Source organism: Ceratotherium simum, chromosome 13 (assembly GCF_057802395.1).
Source record: "Ceratotherium simum simum isolate JZ-2026a chromosome 13, ASM5780239v1, whole genome shotgun sequence".
Lineage (NCBI taxonomy): Eukaryota > Metazoa > Chordata > Mammalia > Perissodactyla > Rhinocerotidae > Ceratotherium > Ceratotherium simum.
Window position 1 is genome coordinate 6,277,463 of NC_141912.1, and position 24,799 is coordinate 6,302,261.

Below are 24,799 nucleotides of genomic sequence, written 5' to 3' on the forward strand. Positions count from 1 at the left end.
CCTGAAGAATGGGGATATTGCCAGGCCTCGGGGCTGCGGAGAGAAACCTTGCTGTGTGATCATTCAGAACCACAGTTGGGGCCACATGAAGCCAACTGGAAGAGGATCCCAACAACAGGGTTCCAACTGTTTAGTTGCTAATCATACAATTATCAAAGAGGTATTATTTTAGTCCTGCTAATGGGACTATGTTCCTGAAAATAAAATTTAAAAAGCCCAGCTAATAGGAAGTTAGGAATTTACAAAGTAGGTCCTCAGTGGGGTTTGCTCTCCTGGCTGGAATTTGCTCTTGTGACACTTGGTGGAGGGTGACACCACAGATTCATTTTAATTGTTAGAAAATTAATTACCTGGATGCATCTCTTACCATATGTACCTATTGATTAAACTTAATCCAAATGCCCTCCCTGGCTCCCAGGACACCAGACATCAGGGCTCATTGAAAATAATTCAGTTGACAATTTTAAGATTAATGACTTGGCTTGCCTTTTTTTTTTCTCAGAATAGTTTAGCATTTTTAACCAAAGGCTATCCACCTCCTTCAATAGAACAACCTTGGAAGTCCAGACTTGAGCCTGGCAGAGATGCAACTGTTCTTATGAAATGACTTAATTGTAACACCCTCAACAGCAATGATGGCAACCACCACCTGCCTCTCACTTTCATCTTCCTTTATTGATTTACAGCCCCTATTCATGCCACAGTTTTACCAATAAAACAACTGGCACTCTACTTCTATTTCTCCCTTAACACTAATTCACATATCATAGCCTGAGAGTGGTTCCAGAGTGCGTCAAACTCTTAAGACAGGTGAAGGTTGACACCGGCACACCAGTATCTCCTTCCCTCCAACTTCCCTCTTCCCTATTCTCATCGTGACTTCCACACATTGTACTTCTGCCTTTTCCTACCTTACCATCAAAGCCTGTTTTCAGGAATAGATCTGATGACCCTTTTATACAAAAGGCATAAAAAGATGGAAGGTGTTCACTATTTTATGTGGTTTTAAGCCCAAAGGGATTACACTGGGATAGTAAAATTGTAGGCAGTAGGAGGGTCTGGGGAGGCAGAGGGTCCTTTCTCTTTTCCTGGAGTCATTTCTTAAGAGCGGCTGCCTCCATTAGGCACCCTCTACATAGTCTTGGTTTGGGAACCAAGAGGGAGAGGGACTACCTCCAACCATTAGCCCATTGTGAAGGTCAGGCTTCTATCTAGAACTTCAGAGACCAGCACTTCTAGGAGTCTGACACATTGGCCTTTATTGCTCCCAGGAAATATAGATTCCTTTAGCCCTTCGGTATACTCAAATGGCTAAGAAAATAATCTTATTTAGTGAGGCCATGGAGAAATAAAACACAAATACGAAACTCACTATTTCTTCCCACTTGGATCACTGACTAATTCTTAGGCTGTTGCAACTTTAAGCTGACACTGATAGGCTTCATAATTATTTATAAAAAAGGGGCTCATCCCGGCTTCCAGCCTCCTGCCCCTCCTTGATTTTTCTGATTAAAAAAAATGCTAACTAGGTAAAACATTCTTTGTTAACAAGCAAGTGGAAAGGACACTCTGATTGGAGCTTCAAGTCTTCTCCAAGGCTATAGAAATAGCATGTGAATGAAAATCATTATCAATGATGAAGACATACTGAAATAAATGTATTTTTTAAAATATTCACTGAATTAACATTGTCTGGGCCTAGACAGGCAAATGCCATTTAGAAAAATGATGCATGATGCTGAAGAGAATATTTTGTTCCCATATGTTTTCCTCTACGGATTGAATGTTGGGTGATTAAAAACCAGGAGGGAAACTGGAGAGTAAAGGTTGTTCATTAAGTTCTGATCTCTAATTGCTCACGGGCATTGAGACTCACATGTCAAAATGGAGATGAGACCACCCGCCACAGTCCCTTCCATAGCTAGGGTAAAAATTGAGTGGATGTATTTACCAAACTTCTCAGTGATAAACAGTAAGCAAATAAGCATATTTCTAAAACTTCTCAATAACAAATAAGCAGTATATATCTTTTCTTATTATTTATTAAAGTTTGCTTTTAACCTTTTTAAAATATAGGGGTTACTTAAAAGAGAATGGCATATCCTTTCCCCCATATTCTTACTTGGCCCCTGGGACCCTCCATTTCTCTGGGTATTGAATGATGGACTGTCTAGGAAATAGTCCATCCTTCTTTCTATAAAGATTCTGCACTCAAAGAGAAACCATGAGCATATATGGCCCAGTACAATTTAATTATGTATTGACCATAATTATGTATCACCCAGAATAGCCACCCATAAATTCTATAGAGCCAACAGGGGTTCTAAGTCTCTTTGCTAGGTTATAGGCAAAATGTCTTGAAGTGAAATTTCCTTTACATTAAAAAAACATTACTCAGTTGGATACTTACATGTGTTAAAGACACCAGCAAAAACCCAGCACTGACCATACCGGACTGGATTTTCAGAACTGTGGTATTCTAATAGAATGTCAACACTTCCGGTCCAGGCTGATGGGGGGACGCCATAGGCATAGATGTTGTCCCAGGATCCAATGAGGACACCTTCATCATCTCTGGCGTTAACCTAAATGAGACCATGAGTGGTGAAAAAGAAGAAAGATCATTTAGAAGAGTTCTTTCCAGACTCTAACATTAGGCAAGCTAAGGCTTCCAGTGCCTTCCATATGTCCTGCACAATGAAAACAGTTCCACTACTGTTCAATTCTCTGTTATGTTGTCAGGGAAAGTGATGCAATGACTAAGCATGCCAGGGGAAACCAAATAACCAAGACTGTCTCTTGAACAGTGTATTATTGCACTAAGGTGGTGTTGAATAGCAGAGAGGAAGAGTTGTAATGTCTTCTCTATATGCTTAGGAGAAGACACACATAGGGCACTTGGTCTGATTAGAATAGTGCTGGAAAATGATGTGAAGAAGAGAGGAAGACCTACAAAAGAAGACAGCTCAAGTAGGGATCTTGTCTTGGTGGAAGGAGAATTCAAAATTGACAAATAACAAAAGATGGATAGTTAGAGTTGGGGCCCAAAATCTCATGGTCTAATAACTTTTGACTTTGATGATGAGTAGCAGACTCTAATGAACTGAAAAAGTAAACAGATGTTGTCATAGGATCCATTAAGAATTGATAAGGAATTAGATTCCCGTGAGTACCTTACAGAGTTTGTTAAAAAAAAAAGTTGCATTAAAGAAATATTTTCTTGGGGCTGGCCTGGTGGCATAGCAGTTAAATTTGTGCATTCTGCTTCAGCAGCCAGGATTCACCGGTTCGGATCCTGGGTGCGGACCTGATCACCGTTCATCAAGCCGTGCTGAGGCGGCGTCCCATATAGAAGAGCTACAACTCTACAACTGTGATACACAACTATGTGCTGGGGCCTTGGGGAGAAGAAAGGAAAAGAGGAAGATTGGCAACATATGTTAGCACAGGGCTAATCTTCCTCAAAAAAAAAAAAATTCTTTCTGATTGTTTAAGGTAATTAAAGTTTTATAGTTTTGTTAAAAGATATTTCCGTTTACATAAAGGGTCTGTGGTATTATAGTTTAAATATGGGGGAGACTTAAGCAAAGAATGACAATCTTAATTATTTGGGAAAACCTTGCTACACATTTGGACCCCAGTTATCTGGGTCTAAGGAGGAACTAAGACCTTTTGTGTTTAGACAATAAAACAAAGGCTGGGAAGTAACAGTTTCAAGGTGTCCTGTCAGTTTTTTGGGGGACACTGCTGAATCTTATCTGTCTTGGTGTAATTTTCACATGTTTAATTATAGTCAGAAGAATGTCTAGGTGGGGAGCAGTGGGAGTTTTTCCAAAAACTGGTGCCGTTTCAACAATGTTTATATGTTGACATGACAATGGTTCACAGCCTTGCTCCTCAAAGTGTGGTCTGTGGACTAGAGGCAATGGCATCCCCTAAGACCTTATTAGAAATGCAGAATCTCAGGCTCCTCCTCAGACCTACTGAATCAGAGTTTGCATTTTAACAAAATCCCCAGGTGATTTATGTGCACTTTAGTTTGAGAAGCATAGGTTTATAGTGTGCTGAGAAGACATCAGTAAGCAATGCGAAACATGATTGAAGCAGTTGTGTTTGGATTATAAAAACCCTAGAAGAGATATTAAAATTGGTGACTTTTTATGTGTTCACTGCCTTGCCAAATAACAGCTCAGTCTCAGCACTTGCCTAGATCCCTCTCTTAGGCTTGCTGAATTTAGTTGTATAGGAGTCTATCTTCCCCATTGGGTCATGAGTTCATTGAGAACAGAAATAAGAATCTATGACTTTTTGACTTTTAGCAAGTATTAGCAAAGAGCAGGTGCTTGACAGTTGTTGAATAATCACAAACATATAGGCATTGTATATTTGAATAAAAGTAAGACTTTCTCCTTGGGGAGAGAGTAACGAGAAACCAATCAAGTGGAAGCAAAGATTACTGGTATTAAAACAGAAAGATGTACGGGTAGAGTGGAGGCCCAAAGGAGGGAGAAATCAGTTTTATCAGGTTGGAGGGAGGGGGTGGTGGTAATGGTGGTAGGCTGAGTAGAGGAAATGACATGAAAACTAGGTCTTGAGGGGCTGAGGGCCAGAAAAGGCCATCTGCATAGTGGAAACAGTTTGAATAAATGCTTGGTGTCATGAAACAATATGGCAGTTTCAGGGATCTGCTAGGAGCTCTGCACGGCTATCATGTAAGTAGGCAATATTGGATGAAATAGAAAATACTAGAAGAAAACACTTAAGATGTGCAGGTACCTTCTACTGTGAATGACTAACCCTCCACTAAAATATTCGATTTACTCCAACACTGAGTGGCATTTTCCAAAGAAGGTCCTTCTGGGGAGTGTTCCCTAGAAGATCACCAATCAATTTGATTTACACATACTATTTTTCCCCTTTGACTCTGTCCAGTCAGCTTAAAGTGAAGGTGACTACCAAGTTAATTTGTTTAATGTAGAAAAAAAGTAATTCTTTGGAGATTTCTGAAGGACCTTGTTCAGCTAATTGCAAACTCATGACTTTGATGTAAACTTTGACTTTATCCTGTAACTCCATGAAATGACTGGGGTGCAGCAAGGATTAGCCAACCATTTTGGCTCTATTCATAGTCAATACTTTTCCTTGCAGTTGAATTGATTATTTAAAAATCTGCATCTATTATAATGAAGCCTGCAGAGTAGAGTGCCTTGGTGGGCTATAGTGGGGTTTGGTCTTTGTGGATAGGTAGATTCAGCTTTAACTCACATTACCATTTCCCTATCCTTATTATTGAGAAATAGAATAGGGCCTATGACTCTCAGAGGTAAAAGTTCCTAAACCATGGTTCTGGTGACTGATTTTCAAACAGATAGCCATTAATTAGAAGGGCTATTTATAGCATATGGCTGAACCCAATCAGCTAAAGGGAAGAGTAAGGAAAAAAATGTTCTCTCCCCTACAGACCTTTTAATTGTTAATGCTGAGCTGTTCCCCTGTTGCTAGATAGATCACAACCCTCATTTATTAGCATTTGGCCAGATTAGCTACTGTTTTCTAATTAGAACATTGATTTCTGGGGAGTCCAGACAGTGAAAGAGATAAGTCTTTAGTGACAGACGTAAGAGTTTAGGTAATAACTCCCTCCCTAGACAAGATATGTTTGGAGGACACTTCAAGGGCATGCTGGTCCTTTTTAATGCCACAATTGATTGTTTTAACCCCTTAGTGTGAACTCAGAGTTTGACCAGTGACAGAATGAAATGTCTTGGTCTTGCATCACTGGTGGTCAAGGAGACAATATGAGCCCAAGACTTTGGACAGGGAGCATTATTCAACTTCATTAAGGTTACACTAAACTGTCCTCCTATAATACCTACAATATTGCAAAAATGAAAACCAGTCCCACAAAAGTCACTATCAGCAACCTCAGTGGCATAGCATAATTCAGTAAACTTCAAAACTTGGTTCCTATAATACCTACAATATTGGAAAAATGAAAACCAGTCCCACAAAAGTCACTATCAGCAACCTCAGTGGCATAGCATAATTCAGTAAACTTCAAAACCTGGTTCCAAGAAAAGATGAGGACTACGGAGTAGAGTAGAGGGGCAACACGGCTCAGCTCCTAACTCTAACCATCAGTTCTTCAGAAGCACTACTGTCAAGTCAACAAAATCCTGAGATTTCTCATTTGTATTTCAAAATCTGGAAAGAAACAAACAATGAAAATGCTGATCTTTTTCTTGTTCTGACCAGAATAGTAGAAATAACTGATGTGGCAAAATGGGTGAAAAAGGGTCTACAACTCAACAAGGTAGAGACTCTGGGACTGCAATGGAGAAATGATACAAAGCCTGAGAGGTATCCCCTCATAAGAATGAGATATACTTCCAACCAGGTGGAGGGGATCCTGGAATGAGAAATTTAACAGAATCTTAAAAGAAAGAGCAGAGCCCAAGTATTTTAACAGAAATTGCCATCTCTTCAGCTAAACTCCCTTCCCCACTTCAATCTTTCTTAGGGTACTAAAGAGTAGATAGAATGAAACACATTGGCCTCAAACTGTAGTTTGGAGGAGAAATCAAACTAGTCTTAGATTGGGAAGAGTCAAGATTTCATCTACAGTATATTAGGGCAAATAGAACACTTGGAAAAGAGGTATGCAAGTATAAGCATGAACTAAAAGGAAAGAAGAAGTGAGGAAAGAGAGAGAGAATATGAAAAATAATACAAAGAATAAAACAAAATTAAGGAACATAAAGAATTTTCTCTAAATCTCTTAGGAGATCACAGACCTAAAGGAACAAATTGAGGACCAAATCACATCATGGAACTAAAAATAAATTATAACCTGTAAGAAACAGAATAGATACTGCTAAAAATAAAATTGATGACGTAGAAGAAAAGCTTGAGATACAGAAAATACTAATGAAAAAGATAAAGAAATGAAGTTATTTAGAGAGAAGCTAATGGTTATGGAAGACAAAGATGATACAACATAAGGATAATTAGTATTCCTAAAATACAGAACCCAACAAATGAAACAGAAGATATAGTCATGGCATAATATAAGAAAATTTTACTTAATTGAGGAAAATTGAATCTATACATTGAGAGAACAATCTGTGCTTCAGGGTAATTTGATGCAGAATGCTCAATGCCTAGGAATTTTAATTAATTAAGCTATTTGAACTTAAGGATAAATAATTGTTCAGTCATATAGACAGAAAACGCAAATTAGCAACAACGGAGGAGATTAGGCTGCCTTCAGACTTCTCTACAGCACCTTTCAATGGCAAAACATAGTCAATCAATATTTACATAGTCCTGAAAGAAAGAAAGGTTGACCCAAGAACATTATGCACAGCTAAGATGTTCTGCAAGTATAAAGGCAACCAGCACACATTTTCAAACATGAAGGATCTCAGGGAACATAGTACCCATCATAACCAAAGTACTTGAAAAGCGATATCAAGATAACTAAGGGCTGGATCAAACAAAGAACCCAGGAACAGATACTCTGTGGTAACACAGATTTAGTGGTGAGAAAAATCCATATAAGTTTGAAAGTCTTTGGGAATTATAGTAACAGAATGAATATGAATTTTAAAACTTGATAACAGAAAAACGATAGTAGTCCTAAGAAAAAATTAGACTTGAGGGAGGAAAGAGAGGAAAAATGGAAGTGCTAATGTTTTAACGTGTTGATCTCTCTTAGTTAATTGACACCATCTAAAATTAAAACTTCATTTAAAAATATATAATTTCTTCATTTTTTAAATGGTTTTCATAAATTTTTAATCCCCTTAGAGGGATCTGTTAGGAAATAACATTTCTTGTAGTGAAGAAACATTTATTTGAAGTCTAATAATTTCTTCTGTGGTGATTCAGTTTTATCTTCTGTGCAAGTAAAATTTAATACAATTAAATAAAACTTAAAATTAAACAGAATTTGAGTACAATTAAATGTAATACTTTTAAATTAGATAACATGACACCATTTGGCATAAATACAAACAAACAGACCAGTGGAACACAACAGAGAACACATATAGTTAACTAATTTTTGACAAAGTTGCAAAGGCAAGTCCATGGATAAAGGATAATTTTTTCAGCAAATGGTGCTGGAATAATTGGATATTCATATGCAAAAATGAACTTTGATTCATACCCTACACCATACACAAAAATTCTCTCAAAATGGTTCCTAGACCTAAATTTAAAACCTAAAGCTATAAAACTTCTAGAAGAAAACACAGGAAAAAGTTTTTGCACCCTTCAGTTAGGCAAAGATTCCTTAGATATAATACCAAAAGAAAGATCCATAAAGAATATATTTCCAAATTGGAGTTCATCAAATTAAGAACTTTTGCTCTTTGAAAGACATCGAGAGAATGAAAAGGTAAATCTAGAGTGGGAGAAAATATTTGTAAATCACATATGTGATAAAGGACTTGAATATGTAAGGCATGCTTGAAACTCAATAATAAGAAAATGAACAAAATTTAAAAACAGGGGCAAAATATTTGAACAGATCCTACAAGAAAGAAGATACAAGGGTGGCAAATAAGCACAACAAAAGATGCTCAGCATCATTAGCCGTATGGGAATGCAAGTTAAAGCCACAATGAGATAACACTATACACCTATTAGAATGTCTAAAATTAAAAAGACTGATCATATCAGGTGTTGTGGAAGATGTGAACACCTGGGACTCTTATTCACTGCTGGTGGGAATGTAAAATGGTACAACCACTTTGGCATGTTTATTAAAAATTAAACATACACCTACTATATGACCCAGCCATCCCATTTCTAGGTATTTATCTAAGAGAAATAAAAGCTATGTCTGTACAAAGACTTTTATATGAATATTCCTAGCTTTATTTGTAAGAGGCAAAAACTGGAAACAGTCCAAATGTCCATCAATAGGTAAACGGATAAACAAATTGCAGTTCATCTATACAATGGAACACTACTCAGCAATGAAAAGGACTGAACTACTGATGCAATAGCATGGATGAGTCTCAAAATGAGATAAAAAAGCATGAAAGAAATCAGACAAAAAAGAGTACATACTGCGTGATTCCATTTATATAAAATTATAGAAAATATAAATCAACGTGTAATGACAGAAAGCAGAGCGGTGATTGCCTGGGGATAGCAGACAAAGCAGGGAGGCATCAAAGGGAGAAATTACAAAGGAAACTTCTAGACAGTGATGGATATATTCATTATTTTCATTTTGGTGATGGTTTAATGGGTGCATCAAAATTATCAAATTACGCACTTTAAATATGTACATTTTATATGTCAACTATATCTCAATAAAGGTATAAAAAGTGTAATCCTTTTCAATTAAACTAGCATCTATAGTATAATACTATTTATGATTTTAACATTATATCTATTTAAATATCTATATATCTAGTTGGAATGCTATATATCAAATATTAGTAGTGGTTATTTGTTGGTGGTGAAATTTGGGGTGATTTTTTGAGGGAAGCCTTTTTTAACTTTCATCTTTAAATTTTTCTGGATTGCCCAAATTCTTTTTAGAGACCATTATCATTTTTTTTTTTACCAAAAAATATAAAAGATTTTTCATAAAAATAGTTGGAAGCAGATCTGCCAAGATGCTGTGTTCAATTCTTGCTGTGAGAATATATATAATTATTATTTTCTTCCTTATGCTTTTTAAAATATTTAAAATTTCCCCAAATATTTACTACAGGGGAGAGAATAGTTAAAAATTTTTTTGTGCCCAGTGGGGTTGGCTGCATCTCTGAACTCAAGCCTTGAGTGGGGTGGGATTAAACCGGGTGTGTTCAAATACGAAAATGGGCAGAGGCAAAGCTCTTTGAGGGCTGAAAGGGAGGCCGACCGTTCAGGAGGTGAACCACCAGGATCTGGGGAACTGTGGGAAATCCGGTCAGGAAGTGCAGTGGTTTCAGGGTGGGAGGCCCTTTAAATGGGATGGCTGCAGGAGGACTGGATTGGGCTTGGTTCTGAAGTGAAGCGGCCAGCAGAGCGGCTACTCTGCCATTAGGGCTTGGCATTGGAGTCACACTGGGTAGACCTCCACCCCAGGGTCAGAACAAGCCCTGGGTTCCCACACAGTTCAAAGCACAGGGAGGGCCTTGCAGCGTGACCAATACTAGACTTCCCTCCAATTCTGGTCACGGGGCATTGAGCAGATTTTAACTGATACTGAAAAATAAATAAATGTGACATTTCTTGATTCTCCAATTTCCTGTAGCACATACCTTTACACTTTGTATAATTACTATTTTTTCTGCTTCTTTTTAAACATGTAAAGGCACTTTTCTTATCCTATGTGCACATTTTATAAGGCTATGACGAAATGACTTTTCTCTGTTATAAACCTATTATAGTCTGTCAAATTTCATTGTTAAAAGTTATGTTATCATAAAGGCTAGGGTTTCTATAACTCTTGTAGAACAGTTTTATACCCAATCCTGTCTATAATAATTTCTCAAAGACCTTTGGATATAAATTTTGGGTAACATGAACTAGCTTCAAAGATGGAGAGTTAAATTTGGGAAGGAGAAGAATTATTCCTTGAATAAGATTCTTCCCAGGTTTTGTGAACCACAAGCCTCCAGCTGCATTCTGGTGATGATCAATCCCAATTGTAAGTGGAAGTCGTGTAGTGGGTGTCAAATTGTGCTCATGACAGTCTAGGGTTCTGCAAAAGAACTTCAGTAGTCACAGTGTTTGGGGGTAGGGAAGGAGATGACTGAGTGGTGGTGGGGGGGGGGACTTCATCACCATCCCTCTTCAATAACAACAGCTCTGCTTTTGTCTTTTATGTGTTTGGGTTCAGTTGATATTTGCTTGAATAAAATAGTTCCTGGGGCCGGCCCCGCAGCATAGTAAAGTTTGCACGCTCTGCTTCAGCGGCCTGGGGTTTGTGGGTTTGGATCCTGGGCATGGACCTACACACTGCTCATCAAGCCATGCTGTGGCAGCATCCCACATACAAAATAGAGGAAGATTGGCACAGATGCTAGCTCAGGGCCAGTCTTCCTCACCAAAGGAAAAAGAAAATAGTTCCAAAAAGTAAAACTTGAAAACCCATTGGTCTGGGAATATAGAGATCTGTTTCTTTTATCTGGCTCTGCTGTTTGTTAAGTTATATGATGAGGGTAGAAAGGGGATGAGCTGAAGAAGTACCCTTAGGCAAGTTATTGCATGGGTGGGCCTTCCAGAAAATACACACTAGAGAAAGAAATAGGATAGTAAGAATTCTATTTCCTCTCTTGCCTGGCTCTTCTTCTTTGATTGCTTTTGGGCCTTCATAACACTTATAATAGCTAGAGGTTTGATCCAAAGAAAAAGAAAGTCACCTATCATCTCCTTGATTTTTCATAGTGGTGGGCTTAACAACAAGGTGTTTTCTGCCTCAGTGCTATTGGAAATGTTATTCTCTCTTCCTGGAATGCCCTTCCATACTCAAACTCTTTCTTTACCTGGTGCATGCCTATAGATTCTTTAAAACTCAGCTGGTTTCGTTCTGGAAATCTTCATCTCTCACTTTAATTTGGATGTCCTTTCTCTGTGTCTTATTTATCACGTTGCATTGTTTCATTGGTTGATTGTCTTTTTTCTCATTTCCAGACTATACATTCCCAGAAGGGAGGAAGGCACCATGCTGTTTTGACTTTTTATTCACAGTGTTAGCATAGAGTGGGCACTCAATAACTTCTGCTGAATGAATGGATATGGTATCAGTGGAAGGTGGGTATAGGTAACCTTATAATATTTCTTTCCTAGATCAAGACAAATGGGTTAATCAGAATGCCAACAGACATTTCATTGATATTGACAAGTTGTTTCTAAAATTTATATAGAAATGCAAAGGATCTAGAATAACCAAAACAATATTTAAACAGAAGAACAAAGTTGGAGGACTACCTGATTTGAAGATTTACTGTAACATTACATTAATTGAGACAGTATGGTATATAAGGATAGACAAATAGACCAATGGAACAGAGTAGAGAGTCTAGAAATAGATCCACACTTATAGACATTTGATTTTCAACAAAGTCACCAAAGCAGTTCAATGGGGGAAATGACAGTCTTTTCAACAGATGAAAGGCTTTGCAACAAATCTTGACCCCTACCTCAGACCACACAGAATGATAACTCAAGATGGATCAAACACCTAAATGTAAAAGCTAAAATTATGAAACTTCAAAAAAATGTAGGAGAATATCTTCATGACCTTATGGAAATAACATATTTCCTAGGGAGGATTCTTAAAAAATTTAAAAATAGAATTTCATAAAATTTAAAACCCATTGTTCCTTAAAATATAACATTAAGAAAGTGTAATGGCAAGCCATATTCTGGGGAAAGATATCTTCTATACATATCTGACAAAGAACATGTATTCAGAATATACGGAGAGCAACTACAACTCAATAATAAAAAGACAACCCAATAAGAAAATGGGCAAATACTTGAAAGATACCACACACAAAAAGTATATGAATGGCCAATAAATGTATAAAAAGGTCCTCAATATCATTGGTCATCAGAGAAACAAAAATTAAAACCCCAGTGAGATATCACTATACACCCACTAGAATGGTTAAAATTAAGAGGGCTGAAAACACCAAGAACAGGTGAAGCTGTGGTAAAACTGGAACACTCATGTATTGCTGTCAGGAATGTAAAATGGTCCAATTACTTTGGAAAACTGGTAAGTCTTATAAAGTTAAACATATACATACGCTATGATTCAGATATGCCCCCTTTAGCTACTTACCCCGGATATGAAAACATATGTACACAAAAAAGACCTGTACAAGAATATTCATAGTAGCTTTGTTCATAACAGCCTCAAATTGGAAACATCTCAAATGTCCATCAACAGGTGAATGGATAGACAAATTGTGATATAGAATACAATGAAAACTGCTCAGCAGTAAAGAGGAACAAATTAAAGAAGTGAGAAAACTGATTGAGTAAAAGAAGCCAGCCCCAAATAGTACATACTGTATGAATACAGTTTGTGAAATTTAAGAACAGAGAAATCTATTGCAAGAAATCAGGGGTCCGGCCTGGTGGCCCAGCAGCTAAGTTCGTGCTCTCTGCTTTGGCGGCCTGGGGTTCGCCAGTTCGGATCCTGGGCATGGACCTACCTACTGCTCATTAAGCCATGCTGAGGCAGTGTCCCACATAGAGCAACTAGAAGGATGTACAACTATGACATACAACTATCTACCAGGGCTTTGGGGAGAAAAAAGGAAAAAAGGAGGAAGATTGGCAATAGATGTTAGCTCAGGGCCAATCTTTCTCAAAATAAATAAATAAATAAATAAGTTTAAAAAAAGGTAAGAAATACTCTTTAAAAAAAAATCAGAATAGTAGTTGCTGATGGGGGTGTGGATTGACTAGAAGAGAACACAAAGGAAATTTCTGGGCTGCTGGTAATGTCTACATTTTAGTTGGGGTGGTGATTACCCCAATCAAAACTCATTGAATTTTGCATTTAATATCCATGTATTTCATTGTATGTAAATTTTATTTCAATTAAAAAAAACATGAACTAACCCTAATCTATATTATGAAGCATATAACCACAGTTATGCAAATGTCCTTTTGTGTATATACTTGACACAGGCTCTGACGGGGGTGGATAATTAGATTCATTTTTCATGCAGATCATTACTACTAGAGATTATTAACCTTGTCTCCCTTAGTAACTGAGGATTCTTATTCGGCTAAAACATATTTTACTAATTGACAATCATGAAAGAAATAACCAAACGTGGGCTGAGAGAGAGAGAGAGAGAGAGAGTGAGATTTTAAGCTCTTCAAGTGTCTGCTTTTTTCATTTCTTTACCAGTGCTGCATGCTGCATTCAAAAATATTTGAATGAAAGGAATGGATGGATAGATAAAGGGGAAAAAAAAAGCAGAGCAAGAAGAGGAAAGGAGAAGGATGTCAAGGGAGGAGAGAGGGGAAGGAAAGAGGGCGAGAAGGGAACCCAAAGTGCTTGAAGCTGAGAGGGCATATCTGAAAGGGCTGTGCTGGCTTTGCTGCATTTCTATCCCTGTATCCTGGGGATGTCTGCCCCCAGGAGACCAGAGTAGCCCTGACTGCACAGTTTGGAGGGAGTGCTGAAGAGCATCCTCATGTTTCAGAAATAGCCTATGTGATTACAAAATAGATGCAGCATTGAAACCTCATTCCAGGAAGCAATTCAGGGAAAGCAGACATTTAGATTGACTATGATTATCACATTCAAGAGATGGCTCATAATAAATGTCTGTTTTTCTCCAAAAATATGAGAACAGGCATAAGAAACGTAACCTTAATAATTGAGAAATGAAGCTGTTTGACCACAAATGGAAACTTCATTACACTGCTGGCTTTTACCATAAGAGAAAAAAATGATGTGTGAACAATTCATTCACCCCCCCACCCCCACCTGAAAGAGGAGGATGAATCAGACAGGGCTTGTAGAAGGCATTATATTTATACCCAAGGAGCTCATGTGATATGGAGAGAGGACAGGCAGAGGGCAAATCCAGGGAAATACAGCGTCGTATATGGAACAGTGAGGTCAGGCAACCTGAGATCCATTTCCAGGTCTACCAGCGACCTTGGATAAGTCATTTGACTTCCTGATACCTCAGTCTCTTCAATTGCACATTGGTTATTTATGGAATGGATACAATTTGTCAAAATTGGCTATGAAAACCATTTCTGTTAAGGAAATTCTATTTTCCCACTGGCTTCCAATATGTTTGTCAATTGTCAAAATTCTTCAATAAACAGAAATGAAAATCCCTGGTGAATAAGGTGACCTGATGGTATTTAGTTTGAAACATAGCAGAGATTGCCCTGCCTCTGTGCCTCCCATTCATCCTTGGACTCCCTTTGTCATCCCTGAACCGTAGAAATGCCTCCTGTGCCTATGGATATCTTGGCTCCAACTTTAAGAGTTTTTAAAAAATCTTTCTAGAGTTGGTATTTTAGTGTTTTACCCTGTTGGACTATGATAACGTTTTTCATTAATCCTAGCCAGTAGATTCCCGGAAGTTGCCACCACTGGGACTCCTACTGACTGAGATCTGTCACCAATGCAAAGGTTATAAAGAGCATCAGAGACCTCTAGTTTTGTCTGCTATCCCAAAGTGAGGAAAGTCATTTCTGACATTCCTGGGCATGAATCATGGAGAGAAAAAAACAATTTAAAATAAGAAAGCCGATAGGGTTGGAGACTCAGAAACTCTGGATGAGCACTTAAATCCATCACGGAGCCTACATCTGGTAATGGTCACCAGCCTGGGAATTTTAACTCTAGGCATCTGCAAAGTTAGTAGTGCAAGTGTGTGAATCATTGCCACTCTTCCAAAATGCCAAATGTAAGTCGTATCTTTATCTTTACAAAGGTGGCGCTGAATCATATTCAGTGTGCTTTCACTCATTATCTGGTGGTGGCGATCACCATTAGAAGTTCTGATTGGCAGTTACATAAATCTTTGACATAAGAATGAGGAAACAAATTATTACATAATCATCCCTTTTTGATGGATGAAATTTTTCCAAAAATAATATCCATACAGGGAAATGTGAAAAGCTCCTCAGTGGTGACATGGGGACAATGGCCATTGAGCACTTGGGTCCTCGCGTTTCTCCAGGACAGTTCACTCCAAAAAAGGGGTTTTAGCTGCTTGTAAACCTAAGGAGCAGGTGGAGAATGCTTGTTAAAATTTTATTTTATTTTTTTAGATAAAACTGTTAGGGAGCTGTGCTATGGTTGGTCTGTATAATCTGGGAATAGGCGTCATGTATTTATTTCTGTCTTTCAAGTTCATTTGGGATGACTGAGGGGTGGAATTTTTAACCCAAGTGAATTTTTAAATGTAATCTGAATAGTCGTAGTAGTTTGTCGCGTGAAGAGATGTGCTGAATGTGAAGATTCCCACAGATGCCCGAGTAAACACCTGGAGGAAAGTAAAAACCGTGGCTTTGTAGCGAGCCCCCCGTGGAGCTGGTTGGCAAAATATCGGAGTGATGTTATTACTGTCTTTTATACGTATGGAGAGAAAAAATCTTTCTAAATACTGGGACAAGGAGAGGCGAAGGAAGGTGGATAAGGTGAAAAATAGCTTGATTTTCAGTTTATCAGGGATCACATATGCTTGGGGATCAGAAGCCCCCAAGTCCATTTTGTCTCAAAGGTCTACAGTCATTCATCTTGTGTTGGGCCCTAGGAAACTGCAGGCCTACCTCCAGTTGTGGTCAGTTTGATTTACTAGCTGAAGTTCAAACATTTTTTTCATAACACTAAAGAGTACATCGAACATCGACTGGTTAAAAAAAGTTCAATCTTGAGTTAGTTCCCAAAAGGCACAGTCAGAAGAGGGTATTAATGGGGATTAATGATGGCGTCAGTGGTTCGATATTAGCAAAGACCAGGGTTAAAAATAAATGTGTGCACACCTCAAGGGAAGCAGGAAAGTCTAGGCTGGCAACAGTATAAAGACTGGAATTTAAAAATATGTAACTATATTGACATTTTTGTCCTCTCCCTCCTTCCAAAATTTCCTGATAATGTTACCTTGATTTTTTTTTTTTTTAATTACAATTGAATCAAATAAGCCCCTAGAGGAGTAAATTATCCCTGACTACATTTTCCTGCAGTGCTTTTGGGGACTGGCTATTTGGGTATAGTTTCCACCATGGAAAAAGGGTTTACATGAATAGTAGCATGGTTTATCATTGCTATGGGCCCTTGTCAGCCATTCTTCTTCTACCCCTTGATCCAATAGTCCAACACATTTTAAGCCAGTGTTTAATCCTGGGAAAACTCTGGGCAAAGCTTGAGGGATCTGCTTTCCCATACAACCCTACGCTTACTTCATCAGGGAATTTGCCATACTGTGTTGAAATTTTCTACTTACTGGTCTGCCTTCTCTATTAGACTTTAAGCTCTGTGACAGCAGAAACTATGTTTTGTTTACAATTGTACCCCAGTACCTAGACTAGTAGATTTTCAATAAATACTTGTTAAATGAATGAATTAATACTGAGTATTTTACTACCATCAGCATCATTACAGCATCACCACCACCATCACCACCCCCACCCCCACCACCATCATCACCATTATCATCATCGCTACCACTATCACCACCACTACTGCCATCAGTACCTCCATCACCATCACCATCATCACCACCATCACTGCCACCACGTCCACAACCACCCATACCACCATCAAACCACGTTTGGTACCTAATCCTCTTTTGGGAACTCTTTCCCCCGGGACCCAGTGCCTCTGGCTATTTAGAATCCTCTGATTTATACCTTTTTTCACTTATTGCCCAATTTAAAAATTCACCTGTTCTGAATCCCATTCCCTTGGGGCCTTGTTTTCTAGGAGACAGCCACTTGGTTTGACATAGTGATTGTGTTATTGGTAATAATGTGTTGGTAGTGGCCCTCTAGGGTAATATGATCTGAGAGCAAGGACAATATCTAGTTCCAGCTCAGCCACTTATTTACTGTGTGACCTTGAGCGACATCACTTCCAAGAGCCTCTGCTTCTTTTTCTAGAAGACCCCTGGAGAGTCTCCCAGATCTCATGTTCTGGTTCTGTGTGCATTTCAACACAGAGCTTCTATTGATAAAGTCTTAACCCGAAGAAGCGACCCTGCAGTGAGATGAGACCGTCAGGAATTTCGCAGTGAACGAGCAGGCGGTATCCGCGGTAACCGTGGCCGTTGGAGCAGCCGTGTGCCTTCCTGGGGAAGTCCTCTGCCCATAGTTGCTGCCAGATCCAATCAGTCACGGGGCAGAACCAGGCTTGGACAGGTGACCACCCAGCAGTAATGCCAGGCTATTGTCACCATCTTCCCCTTTCCCCAGGACCATGCTGTTCTTGTCACAACATGGCATAGCACAACCGTTTTGATAGTCTGACTGGGGCTCTTCACAGTAATTTAGGGCCAGCGATGTAATGCTTTATTAATGCCCTGAGAGCAAAGTAAGTTTTCAGATGGCACAAAGCGTCTTCTAAAATTTTCCTGGCATATTTCCTGGCACTTTTCCTGGTGGCGACTGTCACATTAGATATGAAGTGGAAAGAAAACAGCAATCAAGCAATGTAATTTAAAGGAGGAGGTATAAGTTTGGGGAAGTTTCTTCTTTTTTTCTAGTTTCCTATTTTAAAAAATGTTCTCTATTAAATCAATCCGCAGTGTAGCTTTGGTAAAATGAACCACCCAGTATTTAGAAGAACCTAAATAAAAGTTAGCTTATGTAAGTTTCTAATATCACAGGTCCAATCCCCAGACAATGAGATTACAGGATTTTTAGACTTTCTTTCTCCTGGGAAAATCCAATAGCCCAAGGCTGTCCAGATTGTCATAAACTTTTCCGATTTTCACATCAAAGTGAAGTAACAGTGACTCAAGATAAGAAGTAAATAGGATACTGAATTTATAAAGAAAAAAATAGAAGAAAGGAGAGAATCATTTTGAAGAACAAAAGGACATTTTTACTGCCACCTAGAATAAAAAATGTGATTTGAGTACAGAGACAAAATTTCATTTTAAAGATGAAGTGAGGCCTGGAGAGGCTGAGTGATTTGCCCTGGGTCACATAGTAAGTTGTCCTCTGTGCTGTCCTCTAGGTCACCAGAGATCTGGCCTGACATGAGCCAAGGTCCTTCCCATAATTGCTGCCTCCACTTTCTCTTCAGTAGAGGGATAAAAACCAGCAGCTTTTGAATGAGTTAAGATGGATCCTCTATGCAGGCAATAAGAGATGGTTACGTCCATTGCATAAGCAGAGAAACTGAGCCACAGAGGGGTTTAGTGCTGTGGTCCTCACTGGGGGTGATTTTGATCCTTAGGGGATATTTGGCAATATCTGAAGACATTGTCGGTTGTCACAACTGGTGAGGGAAAGGTGCTACTGGCATCTCCCGATAGAAGCCAGGGATGCTGCTAAAGATCCTGTGCACAGGACAGCCCCCACAGCAAAGAACTACCCAAGGGCATAGACACTGGACAATAAAGAATTTCATCTGGGAATTGTGCACTTAAACTCCGGATTTTTATTATTATTATTATTAGAAAGTTGGCACAATCTGAGTTATTATCTGTGCTCAGTTGGCATCATGCATCCACCCACTCCCTGCAAATTGCTTGCCAATCGTCAGTGCTAGACTTTGCCGTGAACACAGTCAGCACATTTGTCTCTGGGGCCCCAGTCATCTGCTCTCGCCTCTTGTCCCTGTCCTACCCCCTCCAGGTACCCATCCACGGCCAGGCTGCTCTTCTCCACTCCTTCCTGGCAGCACTGATCTCAGGAAATTTCTGCCTGCCATCACTTTCATCTGGGCATGAATTGAAGTCAAAGCGTTACCCCTCCCAGAGAACTTGCATATCATGCTGTGTCTCTGTTCTCCTACTTGTATCTTGTGAAAGGAATTTCCAGCCCAGTGGCCAGGCTGGGGAGATGTTTGAGAGGAATTCCTAAGACAGCAGGCAGCAGCCTCTGTTCTTCCAGTGGACTGGGTTAGACCCTGAGAAAACGCGCACAGGAGCATCTGCCTTGGAATCAGCGTTCTGGCTAGACTCGCGCAACTTTCGAACATTTTCTTTCTGGGCTCCCTAAATATATCTTCTTATATTTTAAGGTAAATTCTTAATTGAGAATTTTGAGTGTTTTTTGTTCTGTTTTTTTCTTTCAGCCTTTGCTTACCTTCACTCAGCAATTTCATGATAGATTTACAGGATTTGTGAACAGGAGAACTGCCTGAATGACCAGAACACAGCTGATTTTTCGTTTTTTGAAACTGCCATCTTTTTTATTCATTTCTGGAGGCTCAATATTTTAGTTTATAAAATCATTATAAAATGAATAGATTTTGGAAACATTCACAGAGCTCTTCTAAGGGTTAAAGGAGATGATAGATGTGAAAGGGTTTTGAAAACTATCAAACATGTATTTTGTGTATGTAAACAATGATGGTGGTAGAAATACAGATAATGCCCCAAATGGGCTAGGATGGGGCCTCTGCCCCTAACACCTGAGGCCTCCCCTTCCAAAAATAAAACCAAACCAACCAAACCACTCCCCAAATAGATCTGTCTAGTTCTAAATTTCATAATTGGATTATAGATTTTCGAAATTAGAACTTCATAGGCTTTTTATAATTAATAAAATTTCAAGGCAATTTGCATTAGGATTATGCACTCAATTCAAGACTTAACAGCTTCCACTTGGCCAGATGCCCCTACAGAAAGTATTGGGTGAGCCGCCTCATGTTTGCTTCCCTCTGGCATTGGCTTGTGTTAAGCAGTGATTTCTAGATTAGTAAAAATACACACAATGTGTAAGTTTAGGCTGATGAGCATGCCATCTTAGGATGCTTAAGAAGGAATTAATTATATTCAACCACTGCAAGCTGTTGCTTTCCTTCTTCACCACAAACCTGTCATGGTAACTTCAAAGGAGAAGAAAAAGGGAAATATTTTCTCTGAAACAGGAAAAATACTGATCGACTGCAGGTCTAATGTATGTTGTTATAAATAGTTATTATAAAGAAATTCCTAAATTCTTTAGAATTCATTGTCTTTTCATTATGCAACATTAACTAACAACAGAAAACAAAATTGCCTTTAGATGTTAGTTTTTACCTTCAGTTTTTAAGTTCCACTATTTCTTAAATTTATGTGTAGCTTAGTTATGAGTAAAATAAAAATAACTCTTCTTCTTAAGAGCTAACCAGAAATTACATTTCTTATCATTCCAAGTCTAATGTTTTTAGATGAACAATATTGATTTTATTTAACTCAAACCAAACTCAAAGACAAAATTCTTCCAAAGAGATAATTTTTTAGAAAACTTACGGAAATTGCTAAGATAAGGATTTTTTTTTGCTCAGTCTTTGATTGAGTGAAATAACATCTAGCTTAATGTTTCTTCAGGAACATTCTGCTCATGAAGCAGATTTGATAGACTTTTATGCACCAAGAGCTGGGTCTATGTGCTGTGTGTATCAGTATAGGACTGCAGAGGACCTGGGTACTGCATTTAATCCACCTCCCACACCTGACCCCCAGCCTTCCCACTCATAGGAATTCTATCTCCTCTCTCAGGAAATGTTCCATTGCAGGATCTCTGCATTCTCGAAGATGTTTCAGGATCTCCAACAGAGAGCAGCACAGAAGGTAGAAAATGTTGAGATCTGGAGTCAGCAGACCCAGAGTCTAGCTGAGGCTTTGTCACTGACAAACTGTCATCACACTGTTCCCTAACTTGTAAAATGGCATGAATAATGCCCACCTTACTTATCTCATGTGATTACTGTGAAGAATCAATACCTACTTCTTAAACTATAAAGCCCTATAGTGAGGCATCGTTGTACTTATAGAAGCTAGGATTAGAGTCACTTCTTTCTTAATTCTCACTATGGGTGTGAAAATGGAGAAATGCTGTATCTTGCACATTTTTTGTGTGCTCCTTGACATTTGATTGACGGATTGATTGATGGATCGATTATAGTCACTGACATTTTGTTGTGGTCACTTCTCAGTCTCTAGGTAAGAGATTCTTAAGAATAAGTGTCTATAGTATCATGTTATCTATTACCATTTGAAGGCAAAGAAACATGCAGTAGTGAGATAAGAATTTTGTTTTATAGCACATTCAGGGAATTTCAGAATCTTACAAATAAAAGTTTGCTAAGTGTAAGTCACCATTTCAACAACTCTTAATGAACTGGCATCTATACTGAGACAAATGACATGTGTAATTGATTTTAGTAATCAGTAGTTATTGCTCACCATTGCAGACCCAACGCGGCTGACTTTGATGGGATTCCCTCTGCCAGAGAGGTCCATTTTTGCTCTGTCCATCACATACAGGCAAGCGTCAAGGATGCCATCCTCAAACTATTTGGGAAACAAAATGAGAAACTACTTAACGTCCACTCTGCAAGCAAGATATTCTCTGCTGAAAAATAAAATGAAACCACAACCTAATGTTTAGAAAATGTGTATTGCATATATAGTAATCTCCCATCTTTAGTATGAAATATTAAAGTGGAAAGGAGACATCTCTTTTATTTTTCAGTAAAATGAATAAGAACTTAAAAGCAACCTAGAAATATAAACTACAGAACTACTAGAGAACAGATGTATTCAAGGATCATGAACTGACTTGAAGTGCTTCAGAAAATTGTACAAGTTAATTTAAAGAATCTCTCCAACATATCGGCTCCAGTGCCCAAGGCAAAGGGATGAACGATTTACCAAAGTCAGGCCAGAGTCTTGAGACCTCAAAAGTAACATGAGTCCTTATGTGTTTCGAAAATAGCTCTCAGGTATATTATAGAAGTCACTTCATATAGAGCTTGCACGAGAAATAGTAAGAGACCTCGTGTAGTGAATGTCTGTCTAAGGTTTTCCCTCTTCTGAGACAAGTGGACTCCAGGATCAGAGAGAGGGCAGGAGAAAGCAGACTATATTATCAAAAACCAGCCTGGTAGTCAGTTCAATTTCTTTAGAAAGAACTGCTAGCCACCCGCAACACCGGCATTTTCTAAAAAAGGGATAACGACAAGAGAGTAATAAAATAGCAAAATGGAAAGATTTCACCTATACTGGACCTCACTGTGCAGGAGATTTTCCCAAATACAGAAACCTTGCATATTATCCAAGTACTTGTGACCGAAACCACAATGTTAATGGCTAATTACCAGGTAATTCTTTATTAAATACAATTAAAATACCAACTCTGAATGTACCCTAAAACAACTCTGAATGTACCCTGATGTGATGGATGCAGCAATGGGTAATTGCACTAGTTCTTCAGGTGTAGAAAGAACTCATTATGTTGGTTCTTATTAAGCAGCATCTCTCAGCTGTGTCTGTGGGACGTGACGGCAGTGAACTGGAGAGGTAAAAACAGTCACAGAACCAGTTGTTTCCCTGCATCACCGCAGACTAGCGGCTTGGCTGGTTATTTGGACTGAAGGACCCAAATTAATGGACTCTGAATGCAGTAGAGACAGACAGTGGCTGTGCTCAAGGGTGTCTACCGAAGGCATGCTGGCTGAGGAGTACCCTCATCGTGCTTGGGACCCTTTCCCAGTCCTTCTTGCTACCTGCCTGGGTGAATTTTTCCTTATTAGTTATACTGGGGACATAAATAGAATCACACCTACAGGCTAGGAATTAGGGCCCCAAGGCAAGGGCACCAGACAATAGGCAATAGTCAAAAGTGGCATGTCACTCAGGAAGGGAAGGGCTTGTACCCAGGGAGCCAGGCAGGGATCCAGAAACAGGGGAAGAGCACATAGATCGTTAGCTTGGCAGGACGTCAGAAATGCAGGTGAGCAAGCTGAGCACTGGGCATGTGATTCTTAGGAGTCCGGGTGAAGGAGCGGGTCACAAAGCCAGGTGGACAACGTAAGTGCTAGTGATGACACAGGTCCCAGGTGTCAGGCTGGAGCAGAGGGGAGGGATGCCGAGACAGCCCGTATGGAAGTCAAAACAAGGCATCAGAAGACAAGAAAGATTTATGGGACCTGGTGAGGCCAGGTTCCGTGAAGTCGCCCCACTGGATACGCAGAACAATGGTGCACAATCTCAATCATCTCAGCCAAAACTCTGAGAAATGACACATTCACCTCCTCTCCTGTTGCTAATGAAAAGTCATTTCTGAATCACAGGACATTCATTTATAAAAATAGGGTAAAATATCATTCATTTGCTTCATTGGTTAAAATAGACTGAATAGTTAGAATTATTGAATATCTTAAATGAAATACCATTTGCTACTTTGTATCCAGAGAGCAACTTGAGGTTGCAGCTGATAGAATGTCTCAAGGTAAAAGCCCAGTGGACCCTCCTTTGACAAAATGATAATATTCTTCTTTAATTATCAGTATCTTATGCTAAGACACACAAAAGAGTTATTTCTTTGACTTGGGTGCATACCTTGCAGTATCCTTTGCGTCATTAACAAAACACATTTCCTTATAAAAAAGAAAACTTCAGTCCATTCCGGGTTGAAGAGCGATGTCTGAGCTAACGCGATTTCACTGTGCTAAGATGCCCAAGCATTTCTCATAGAATGCCACGTTATCCACAGAATCTCTGATCTCTGTAATGTTGTAAGAACCTGAGATATGTGATCTCAGCCGATAAATTGTGCAGTTGCCTTTCTAAGTCTCTACTCCTAGGATCTCTGTCTTGGAGTCTCAGATCCTGAAAAGCAGGAAATTGTGCTTGTCTAATATCGACGTATGGCAACCTGCAGTGATACATGTGACAAAGATATTAAGTAAGAATGTCCTTGACAATGACAGATTTTAAATGGCTCACCTGACCATAGCTCCAGCTTCTACTCTTGATGTCACTGAAGTCTCCATAAAAAATAACCCCGATGTCATTGAGGACATACTCTTCTCTTTCTTTAGCATTATCCAGGTACACAGCATCCTCTGCATCAGAATTTAAGCATAATCACCATTACCAAACCAGACTATTTTCACACACTTGCAAGTTTGTTTTGGTCTAAACTGCAATTTAATCAAATAAATGTAAGAAAAAAAGTCCTTTGTTTCACTAAAGATAGCTCATTTCCCAATATGTAATTTTTGCAATGGTGAAACTAATCAGTAGCCAAGATCAGTCTGTAAATGATGACATTTGTCAGCAAAATGCTGACAAACTCTGGTTCTTTAAGTTCCAAACAGCACAATTAAATTGACATGTCTCATTACACATTTCAGGAT

General features: G+C 38.9%; 1 protein-coding gene across 1 annotated transcript in view; it reads right to left on the reverse strand.

Moving 5' to 3' along the window:
* Window positions 1–24,799, reverse strand: part of F13A1 (coagulation factor XIII A chain) — a 160,971-nt gene that overhangs the window by 64,662 nt on the left and 71,510 nt on the right. Inside the window, exons 5-7 of the mRNA XM_004432146.3 lie at window positions 24,387–24,505; window positions 21,843–21,950; window positions 2,411–2,585 (exon numbers count right to left, since the gene is read on the reverse strand). Of these exons, the coding sequence (XP_004432203.1) occupies window positions 2,411–2,585; window positions 21,843–21,950; window positions 24,387–24,505 (402 nt within the window). The remainder of the gene's footprint in view (window positions 1–2,410; window positions 2,586–21,842; window positions 21,951–24,386; window positions 24,506–24,799) is intronic.